The following is a 12,129-nucleotide window of genomic DNA, read 5'->3' as shown; positions in this document are numbered from 1 at the left end:
GGTGTAGGGTAAAAGCAAGAGAACTCAGCTGAAGATGAAGTTGACTGTTAGCTGCTAAACAAATGGATTCAAATCATTTGTAAAGTGTGTTTAACATTGAAGGAAGGTAGAACCTCCTTTTCAGAATCATGTTGAGTATGGTAATCACAAAGAATCACACTGGTATGCATGAGACCAGTGTCATACTTTGTTAAGATCCTCTCATCCCATTTGACCCACATTGCGCGGTTGGAGGTCCTCCAGTCTGCCCACTGTCTCCAGCAGAACTGCCTCCTGGTTGATGATTAAATGATTTTTGGCGATGGAGCCGCGCGCAGCTGCTCGCGCTCCTCTCCCCCTCCATGCTCCTTTTCATCATCACCGTGACAGACAGAAGAGCGAAGCAGTCATTCCAGGACGTTCCTCCGGCGCACCGCGTTCTCAGTGACCAGCGTGTCACCTGCGTCTGAGCTTCTTCACCTTCAGGCCAGGTTGGTTTTTCACTCAACCCTTCAATGCGTTTTTTTTAACTGCAGCTACACGTTTTCTTCTCGGCGCCGCTCCGCGTCCCTCGACTGTTCAGCCGACTGACTTTAACGTGCTGATGCTTCCCAACCCGGTGCTCCGACTCCACCTTGGGATCCCATTTTTCTGCAGCGTCGCATCCACTCAGCAGAGTCGTGCATGGAGCCCGCGGGCGCAGTGTTGCCCCCCGGGTCAAATGCGCGCGCGCAGTGTCAGCCCGGGGGTCAAATGGTCGCGCTTTGTGTCAGCCTGCGGGTCAAATGCGCGCGCGCAGTGTCAGCCCGCGGGTCAAATGGTCGCGCGCAGTGTCAGCCCGCGGGTCAAATGGTCGCGCGCAGTGTCAGCCCGCATGTCAAATGGTCGCGCGCAGTGTCAGCCCGCGGGTCAAATGGTCGTGCGCAGTGTCAGCCCGCGGGTCAAATGCGCGCGCGCAGTGTCAGCCCTCGGGTCAAATGGTCGCGCGCAGTGTCAGCCCGCGGGTCAAATGGTCGCGCGCAGTGTCAGCCTGCGGGTCAAATGGTCGCACGCAGTGTCAGCCCGCGGGTCAAATGGTCGTGCGCAGTGTCAGCCCGCGGGTCAAATGGTCGTGCGCAGTGTCAGCCCGCGGGTCAAATGCGCGCGCGCAGTGTCAGCCCGCAGGTCAAATGGTCGCGCGCAGTGTCAGCCCGCATGTCAAATGGTCGTGCGCAGTGTTAGCCCGCGGGTCAAACGGTCGCGGGCAGTGTCAGCCCTCGGGTCAAATGCGCGCGCGCAGTGTCAGCCCGCGGGTCAAATGGTCGCGCGCAGTGTCAGCCCTCGGGTCAAATGCGCGCGCGTAGTGTCAGCGTGCGGGTCAAATGGTCGTGCGCAGTGTCAGCCCACAGGTCAAATGCTCGGGCGCAGAGTCAGCGCGGAAGCTCGTCAAATTATGGCGTGAAACCGCGACGGGGATCAGCAGGTGAACTCACCTCAATACAGGTTTCTGTCTATATTCATCCTTTTAAACTTAACTGATACATTTCTAAACTGAATAAGTATATCACCAGGCTCGGCACTAAAGCTGGACTTTGGTCCACATGTAGTCACGGGTCATTAAAACAAGAGCAGGTTTAGGGTAAAACATCTCAGAACTATGGGTCTTGTTTGGTGCTGGATTTTAGCAGATTTTAGCATCAGAATGGATCCTGATAGAAGAGAGTGCCTTAGCATGGATCAGTGTATGAATCAAAATGGTCAAACATTAAAAAAAGAAAAATACAAAATTAATCAAGAAGAGAAAAAAGAAGCTCTGATGATGATTTGCAGTTTAAACAACAAAGGTATAAAATTGGCTCGCAGCTGATTAGTAATTTACTATGGATTCAAAAAATATAGGCTTATTGAGGATTTGAATAAACATCCTAACAGTTACTAAATGATTTTTCAGACTTCCTGAAATCTGTGTCGAGATTTTTCCTTCAATTGTGAAAAAATGTCAAATATCTTTAAAAAAAAACTTTACTAAGCGCTGGTACTGCACATAAACCAAAGACAAAACATGCTCCGCTTGAAATGAATCTTTCAATGAATCTTTCAATGAAGTGTGTTGTTGTTCATATGAAGTATGGAAGCGATTCTGTAGCATAATTAAAATAAAAGTCGAAATCAGAAATGCTTTTTCATTTTCAAAATGAAGCTGCATCAAATTACTCAAAATTAAAATGAAAAAGCAATCCTTCAAAATCCTTTTTCATTTTCTTCTTCCACACCGCTTATTCTGTCACTTATTAAAATGATAAAGAAAATGGTATTTGACATTTCAAAAAGTTTCAAAAAGTTCTCTGATAAATGTGTTGCAAAAGTCATTTAGAAATGTGTAATTTGACAATTAGAATGGATTAACAGAAATGCTTTATCATTTTCAAAATGAAGCTGCATCAAATGACTCAAAATTAAAATGAAAAATCAATACTTCAAAATGCTTTTTCATTTCTACTTAAAAAGGATTTTAAACAGCTTCTCAGGACAACTTAAAAGCATTCCCGCCTTCTGTGGACGCACCCCGGTTTGTCAAAATCCCCCCCCCGGGAAAAGCTTTTTTTCTTCAGACCGGCAGCTGCCTTCGCATAGCGGAACGCAAAGCCCCGCGACCCGAAGCTCCCGATCGCCAAAGGCGGAAGTGCTGTTACTATCTGAGAAACCATGATATGAATTTGTGATTCCAGTGGTGTCCAGAAAAAAATAAATGATGATGTAATTCCCACATATTTACATCAAAGATGCTCATTGCCCGTTCTAAGTTTTAAGTACCTCCACGGCTTTAGGTAAGTTTTAAGCACATATTAGCCTAATGCTAACCCCTCGTCCAACCAGCAAATGTTTAGCATGCCAAAATCTGCTATAGCTGTTGGCTCCAGCTGTCATCGAACAGCAAAACCAGCGCAAAGCTGCAGGAGACTGTCTTCTAAATGTGCTTTTATTACTGTTATGCTTATGCCGCTAACACAAAGCTGCACTGCATGTGTCTCTTAGCAGCTGGACACACAGAGATAGCACTGACGTCATCGCCCCGCCTCCCCTCTGGAAATGATTATTCGAATTGAATATTGCGGCGATGTTTGCAGGGTGGATGTGAAAATGAAAATGCAATCCCCTCTTTGCATTTTCGTTTTAATTATGAAACAGAAAATGCGGTTTTAAAGTATAAAATGAAAAAGCATTTTGAAGTATTGGTTTTTCAATTTAATTTTGAGTCATTTGATGCAGCTTCATTATAAAAATGAAAAAGCATTTCTGTTAATCCATTTTAATTGTCCAATTAGACATTTCTAAATGAATTTTGCTACACATTTACCAGAGAACTTTTTTAAAATCAAATGTCAAATACTATTTTCATTATCATTTTAATTAAGTGACAGAATAAACGGTGTTGAAGAAGAAAATGAAAAAGCATTTTGATGGATTGCTTTTTCATTTTAATTCTGAGTCAAAAAATGCAGCTTCATTTTGAAAATGAAAAAGCATTTCTGGTTTTGACTTTTATTTTTAATTATGCTACAGAATCGCTTCCATAATGAAGTAAGTCAAAGCAGTGAAATTAATTTGAAGGACAGCACAGACAAAACTATTCTGAGCTACTAAAAACTTGTTTGTGCTTCAAAATCAGTAAAATTCCAAAAGTTTTAAAATAACAAAAATGTTGAAATTACATTTGGGGTTTTTATTACCTTTGAAAGAAGTAAAACTGGGGGGAATTCACTGGCACCAAACCAAAGTTTTGTTTGACACATGGCGGGAAAAGCAGGAAGAACTTGTTTTACTGAATCCCTTAGAGATGTCATGTTGTCTAACATTTGTTAAAAATAACAAAAAAAAATAACAAAAATTGTGCGCTTTAACAACATTTTTTTCACAAAGAGAAATGTCATCCTTCATGATGTCAGACCTGCATATGTTGGAATGTGAAGCTGCAGTCTTTTGACCTCTTAGCTTTGCAGTCAAAAACTACAAATTACTTTAAAGTGAGAAACAGTCAAAACTCACCCATCACCTGTTCTGCTGGATGGAGGCCACTCTGCCATATAAGCTTCCTCTGAGGAACAAAGTGAAGAATGAAGCAGGAGTTATAAGTCCTAACATGAATGATCCCAGAGTGTCATTTGTCTGTGGTCTTAGACAAAGGCCAGGTAGATTCCACTGTTGAAGGAGAAAAGGTGCAGATCTGGTCAGTGAAAGCTGTAGCTTCTGTTGTTCACTTAAAAACAATTCTGTTTTTTACATGGAATCTCTTTAAAGGCATAGGTTTACCTATAAAAAGACTGCACTAGTCCCAACAGGTAAAATACATTTCCCCTCATTTACTGTGAAAGACTTAAGGCCCGTTCACACCGGGACGAATTTCGCCGGCGATTTTTGCCGACGTTTAACGCCTCGTGACTAAACAAAGGGCACCAATGAGAGTGTGCACACCGACGCGAAAAAACGACACGCGTCAAAGCGTCAAAAAAAAAAAAACGCCTCGGGTTCGTTTTTTTTTTTCGACGCGTCGCGTCGAAATCTATTCGACCAATGAGAATGGCGCTATTGCACACGTGTCTGGAGCTTCTGAAGTTACAGTAAAACACAACTTGGGGGCGCTCAAACACAAAACTGCCTTGCTGAGCACACATACCAGCGAAGAAGATAGACGCCAAGTAGCGTCTACACTGCCGCGAAGAAATAATGACGGACATTCTAAAATATCCCCGAACCAAGCACCAGTTGGAGCAACTGGTGCTTGAAATATTCATGTTTTCTTTGTATTATTCTCACAAGCGCGTAAATACTTGCTCTCTTCTTCTGAGTGAAAAGTGACTTTAAGAAGCGTAAAGTTGCGCAGCGCCACCTTGTGTACAGGAGTATTTCTGTTTACATTAAGCGCCATCTAATGTCAGGGAAGGAAATTGCATGTTCGCTCGGCTCATCGTCAGCGAAAATCGCCTGGGTGTGAACACAAAAAACGTGTCGAAAAATGCTGGCGAATAACGCCTGGCGAATATTCGTCCCGGTGTGTACGGGCCTTTAATCTGTAATTTAAATGATTTGGAGTTGAAGAGATTAAAGTCTGCTGATGGATGTTAGGGCGAAATTGTGCAGGGGCCGTTGTACTGTGCAGACCCACCACGATCTGAATGGATGCGTCTCCGTTTAGCATCTGCCAGTGTGTCCTGCGTCTGTCAGCAGCAAACACAGGAGCTGTAACTGGCACACCCTCCAAAGCGGAAACAGTTTGAAAAATGATAGGCATGCACAGGCCTTGGAGCCTGTCTGCTGGCCCTCATGATGCACGCTCCCCTAAAACACATCCAGGGAGCATGCTGGGATTTGCCTATGGCAAACAGCGGCAGTGTGAGGCGTGAAGCGTGTTTCTGTCAGTGTGTGAGGTTGCGGTGAATGATGAATCGAGATGGCATGGTGACATCACACGTCAGTCCAGGCGAGTTTTTCCAAAGGCGCCTGTCCTCAAATTATCCCCTCTGTCTCCATTATTTCAGCACCTCTCAGCAGCTCTGTTCTCTTCCAGAAGCCACAGAGCCGAAGCTGCAGCTGAGCTGCTGGCATGCACAGAGAAACGCCTCCTACATTTCAACATGACAACTTCCTCCCTTTATACTTCACCAAATGCAAAAGACTAAATGGCAAACGATAATTTATTTTTTTCCAGTTTTAGCTATTTCAGTTCAGAATTATTTTAAAGCCTTTGCTTAACAAATTGTGAAAGTCACAAGTTCCACTGTGCGAGAATCCCCCTCAGCCAAACAATCAACAAGACTGGCTATGGATACCGACTCAGAAATGGGGCCAGCTTCAGTCACCTTCTCTACATGGATGACATCAAGCTATATTCTAAGAGCGAACGCGACATTGACTCCCTGATCCTCACCACCAGGATCTACAGTACTGAAAATGGGATGTCATTCAAGCTCGAGAAATTCAATCGAATGGTTTCACAGAGAGACAAGGTAGTCAACAGGAGGGGTCTCACTCCCAGAAGGAACAATTGCAGACATTGAGGACAGTTACAAGTACCTTGGAATTCCACAGATAAATGGCAACCTGGAACAGGCAACAAGGAAAGCTGCAACAGCCAAATACCTCCAACGAGTGAGACAAGTCCTGAGAAGTCAGCTCAATGGCAAAAACTAGACCTGGGCAATAAACAGCTACGCACTGCCAGTTATCAGATACCCTGCAGGAATAATAAGATGGCTTAAAGAAGAGATACAGATCACAGATGTTAAGACACGAAAGCTCCACACCATACATGGAGGGTTCCATCTGAAATCCAGCACCCTGAGACTGTATGCTAGCCGCAAGAAAGGAGGCCAAGGACTAGTGAGCAATAGTGACCATGGAAGCCACTATCCAGGATGAAACATCCAAGATGCATGAAGATGCACCAATTTCAAGGCCCCAACTGACAGCGTGCTTAGTGAATGTCTCAGGCAACATAGAGCAAGAGATGCATTGCTGTAGAACAGATCCTTGTTGGAGGACAATAACCGGACTATAACTGAAGTGGCTGACATCAACAAATCCTGGCCTACAGGACAGCACTGAATTACTCATCCTGGCAGCTCAGGAACAACCCCTGAGCACTAGAATGATAGAGGCTCAGATCTACCACAACATACAAGACCCAAGGTGTAGGTTGTGCAAAGAGGTGCCTGAAACAATCCAGCACATAACTGCAGGGTGTAATATGCTGGCAGGAAAAGCATACATGGAGCGCCACAATCAAGTGGCTGGAATAATATACAGGAACATGTGTGCAAAATATGAACTGGAAACCCCAATGTCAAAATGGGAAACACTGCAGAAAGTGGTAGAGAATGAGAGAGCAAAGATCCTGTGGGACTTCCAGATCCAGACTGATAGGATGGTAATAGCGAACCAACCAGACATAGTAATGGTGGACAAAGAACAGAGGAAAGCAGTTGGGATAGATGTGGCAGTGCCAAGCGATGGAAACATCCGGAAGAAGGAACATGAGAAACTGGAGAAATACCAGGGACTCAGAAAAAAAATGGAGAAAGCATGGAAAGTGAAAGTGGTGCCTGTGGTAATTGAAGCTCTTGGGGCTCTAACCCCCAAGCTGGAGGAGTGGCGACAGCAGATCTCTGGAAAGATCTCCGACATCTCAGTCAAGAAAAGCGCAGTGCTAGGAACAGCTAAGATACTGCGCAGGACTGTCAAGCTCCCTGCCCTCTGGTAGAGGACCCGAGCTTGGGTGAGAAACCAACCACGGAGATTGAGGGGGGCGTTTTTAATATATATTAAAATAATGTGTAGGAGGAACTGAAGTCCCTGGTTCAAAGCCAAATTTTCAGGTATTCTTTAGAGACAAAACACATCTTAAGACTCCACAGCTGCTAAATCCTCGGCCTCAGGTGATTTTCAAAGAGGAACAGCATGTGCCAAACTTAGAGATTTGGGGCCTCATTTATAAAACTTTGCGTAGGATTTGCGTCAGAAGTGGCGTACGGATGAAACATAGGACGTGCGTACGCACAGAAATATTCAGATTTATAAAACCGTGCGCACGCACATCCTACGCATCTTTCCCTTAATAAATCACAACCAATTCTAAATGCAGCGCAGCTTTTGCGGCTTTATGACACGCCCATAGTTGCCCATAAATAGTCCGTGAAACGCCCACAAATGAATATTCATTGATTGCGAAACCATGGCACACACCGAGAGGAAATGAAAAAAATGTGAAGTAGAATTTATCGTTGGCGAGGTGGAATAGAGGAGAAAAGTGTTGTTTTGAGGGCACAGTGTGGGCATTACTAATGCCTAAGCCACGTGAGTGGCAGACGCCGTTAATGCTGTAGCCTCACAACCTCGGACCGTGGCTGAAATAAAAAAGAAATGGTCGGACATCAAAGTCGAGGCAAAAAAACGTCTGGCGCTGCATCGCCAGAGTGTGTCTGCCACGGGGGGGGACCGGAGGGGGAACCGGAGCTGACCCATCTTGATGAGAGACAAGCGGCAAGAATTGGGGAATCCCTTAGTGGAGTGGTGACTGAGGCGCAGGGGGACGCCGACCCGCCAAATGCACCGGGTGACACACCCCCAAAAGCCCGCAGAGGAAGTCGGAACCGGCTCATAAGCCACTCGTCCTCGTTTGCAAGCAAGTCTTCTTGCTGTCTAAAGATGCGCTCACTCCGAATTCTTCCATTTGCCACATCTATAAGAGTGCAAGATCAGCCATTGTGCGTCATTACGCATTGTGATGGAGCATTTTATTTCCATCTATTTAATTGCATCTGACAAGCTACAGATGTCGGTAATAATCAACGTGGAAATGGGAAATTGTTCAGCGCAAATGTAATTTCTTGTTGCTTTCTGAATGGTTGAGACATACGCCATACATTATTTTATCAAAAATAAAACAAACTAAAGGCATATGCATGAATACCATAATTCTGTAGCTTATGAAGAAATGTTTTACTATGTAAACAACTTTCCCCAGTAGACAATTAATGCATCTCTCTCTATCTATCCATCTGTCTGTCTGATTGCACCTATATCTGCTCCGCCAGACGGACACATTGACGGGAATATCAGTTTTGTACATTATTTCGTTCTGTTAAATATATTATTTATGAGGATGAATTGCACAACATGCCAATATTGCGGAACATATTTCACTTTTCTTTTTGCAAATAAGTGTTCATTTGAATTTCTGTTGTAATTTTCGTTTGATTTTTTTTTTGTTTGTTTCACTGCTGATCGAGCAAACGGGTGTTCGTGTAGGCTGTTAACTGTAAGACTTGCTTTGTGAAGTCTTCATGTTATTTATGAGAGGCAGTATTGTCATTTTCACTTTCACGTGTTTCTTCCGTCTGCCGACGGTGTCGCCATTTCTCATTTCACCCGTTTTTGTGCGTACGCCTGGATCAGAGCTTGCGTGAAGGACCGCACATTTTCCCGTCAAGTTTGCTTTTTATAAATCTCAACTATTGCGTAGAGAGTGGCGTACGCCTTCTTTTGTGCGTATGCAACGTTTATAAATGAGGCCCCTGGTCCCTAATGGTCAAAATTACAGTGTTACCTCAAAGCTTGGGATCCCAGTAATTAAGTCCATGGCTATGTGGGACCACAGTCAAGAGGCTGAAGAAGGGGGAACTCTTCACACATACAAATGTTGAAGAGACAAAAGTTCTAATGCCAGAGGACCTTTTGGGCCACCAAAATTGTTGAGCCAATAAGAAGGCAGTTTGAGTCACTCCTTGCGGCAGGTCAGGTTTGTTTTAATACCTAGTATGGACGCAGGTTAGAGGAAATGAACAAACAGCCAGCTAAGGCAGCCAGTGGAAATGGCAAGGTTGTGAGCACTGCAACCATAACCTTACGTTCTAAAGCCAAGAGAGTTGTGGCTAGCACCAAGCCAGCAACAAAATCGTGGATTCCTCTTTAGAGTCCACAGCTACATCTTGCTGGAATTGGTGAGTCATTGTCAAGTGCCAGATTAGTAGAACAGGAAGAGCTTGAATTTTTCAGAAAATAGAGACCACTGTGCCTGCTAAGGGTTAGGTCTCGTTAGTCTCTGACTTTAAAAATAAAACAAGGAGGCGGTTAGAAATAGTGAAACTAATAGCCAAATGAGTCGATAAGAGGATTCTGGATTGTTCTTAGACCAGCTGCTTGTTGAACAGAGTTTGAGCACTTTGAGACTGCAGGAAACACTTTTTAGAAATGTAACATTGACAAATAAATGCAAGACACGGATGGACCTTTGGAAAGTTCTTGGAGGATTTAAACCTGACGAAGTCGCAGGTGCAAAGTCTTTTAACTCTGCTTCCGTATTTGTTTTTATTTATTTGATGTTGTTTTCCAGGGTGGCCATGCTGCAGAGTTGACTGGACTCTGACCTTAGGGGTCAGTTCTTGCTCTTCGCACCCATATGTGTCAAAGTGACCTTTGGCCAAGACAATGAACCCCTCATTGCTCCCGGTGAACTGGCTAGTGCCATGCTTAGCAGCCCTGCTGGTGAATAGGATTGTGATTATGGAAAACTTTAGTGTTTGAAGAAGGTGATAAAAGAGCTGTGTAAGTGCATGCCATTTATGCTTTAACCATTGAGTGTTTTTAATATTATAGCTAATATAATTTTGTTGGGGCATTTTATGTCTCTGCATATTTTCTGGTTCTGCAGCCTTTCCGTACTTCACACAACATTTCTCCTGTCTGTGAAACGTGCCTTACTATTGACAACTTTTTCAAGTTCTTTTTTTTTTACCCTGTTGTTGTGACTTAACAATCATCTGAAATACCGCAGTGTTCCAAGTCAATGAGTCAAAATGACCAACAAGAAATGAATGATGGTTCCAACATTGCTTTGTTAAAAGTTTCTTTTTGAAATGTAAACACTGGACACATGCAGGATTCATTTGTCTCCTCTTAATGATGATGTTGTTCTCTCTTCAGTGTGGGGGCTCTTCAGAAAGGAAGAAGGAAGGATGCCCTATCGTCAGCTTACAGCCGCTCCAAGCTCAGCGAGGATTTGAGTTGTTCATCTACCAGAAGTTTTTCTGGCAAATGAAACTCTACGTACACCCTCATTAGCCATTGATTGACACCTTGTCCGGCTGCTCAGCTTTGGTCACACAAGCCATGGCCTTTACCCTGTCAGAGATCATGGCGGCGAGACGACAGCAGTCACAGGCTCAGTCACACCCTCAGAGAGGCAGCAGGATGGTTGTGGAAGTTGATGAGTACAGCACCAACCCCACTCAAGCCTTTACTTTCTACAATATCAACCAGGGACGCTTTCAGCCACCTCACGTGCACATGTGAGTAGTTGGATCCTGTTTTGTTTTTTTGGAAACCTTTTTCATCTTTTTTTTTTGGTTCAATCACTCCATTGCCTCCTAAAACTACATGTAACCCTCCACTAAGAATGAATATATATACAGTACAGACCAAAAGTTTAGACACACCTTCCCATTCAATTGAATGAGAAGATGTGTCCAAACTTTTGATATATATATATTTATATATATATATATATATATATATATATATATATATATATATATATATATATATATATATATATATATATATATATATATATATATATAAATAGAGTATATGTATTACTACAACACTGCAATATATAGTTTTGATTTGACTAAATCTGACAGATTACTGCAACACTGCATTTCTATTTTTATCAGTGAAAAACCAGGCAGGACAGCCAGATGTAATTGGGAGGCAGATACCAGAGAATCACTCTGTAGATGTAAAAATGGACCCGAAAGGCTAAAGTTTAAACGGAAAATAATCTCCTTACTAAAACCATCATCATGAGAAAAATTATGTTGCATAATCTATGGTGCTAAAACTACCATCTACACAGGAATGAAAGGCATATTCATCTTAAACACATTTATTTAAGTAGTTCTGTATTTATATGTTTTGATATATTAACATAGGTATATTTGATCTACTGCCGTGTTTAGTTATCCATAGTCTACTTTAGCTTTAGTCACATGCACTTGTGACAACCCCCCCCCCCCCCCCCCACAGGAGGTTGACCCATGAAGGGTTGTTAACAGGAGCAGCAGGTTTTTAAAGGGAGCACAGTTGTGTTGTGCACTTCCCTTGAGGTTCTGAAGGAACATCGTGAAAATGGAACGTACTATTTCTGTATGTGTAGTAAGTGAAGTATTTGCAAGGATAATCTAAGTTGCACGCACTTATGATGTACAAGTGATGCTGTGGTACGATGCTCTTTGGCCACACTCTAGTTGTCAGTAAGGGCACACAGGCTCCTTACGGACCATGCAAGAAGGCTGCGTGCACAAGCTGTGTAGAGGATATGTGAGTGCCCTTAGGATGTCCACACAAACTACACCTTTTTTTGTCCTGTCCAGCAAATGAACACACAGATTGCAGCCATGTGCCTCATGTGATTGACAGCTAGCTTTTACAATTGGGGTTGCTTGTTACTCTTCAAGTGTGTAAATAATCCACTTTCAATCCAATCCCCTTTATTTATAGAGTACATTTCCCAAACAGTTTCCAAAGTGCTGTACAGAGATTAAAAATTATTAAAAATTATTAAACAAAATTAAAACAAGGAAAATACAACAATAAAATGAATAAGAATAAGAT

The 12,129-nt window shown here is 43.1% G+C and overlaps 1 protein-coding gene across 1 annotated transcript in view; it reads left to right on the top strand.

Moving 5' to 3' along the window:
* The window catches only part of LOC101164611 (metallophosphoesterase domain-containing protein 1), an 87,012-nt gene continuing 74,883 nt past the window's right edge, over window positions 1–12,129 (top strand). The window contains exons 1-2 of the mRNA XM_011490983.3: window positions 1–470; window positions 10,438–10,802. Coding sequence (XP_011489285.1) covers window positions 10,624–10,802 — 179 coding nt within the window. The 5' untranslated portion in view covers window positions 1–470; window positions 10,438–10,623. The remainder of the gene's footprint in view (window positions 471–10,437; window positions 10,803–12,129) is intronic.

This window comes from Oryzias latipes, chromosome 23, assembly GCF_002234675.1.
Source record: "Oryzias latipes chromosome 23, ASM223467v1".
NCBI lineage: Eukaryota > Metazoa > Chordata > Actinopteri > Beloniformes > Adrianichthyidae > Oryzias > Oryzias latipes.
The sequence above is the reverse complement of the archived record's forward strand: the minus strand, read 5'-3'. Positions and strand labels throughout refer to the sequence as shown.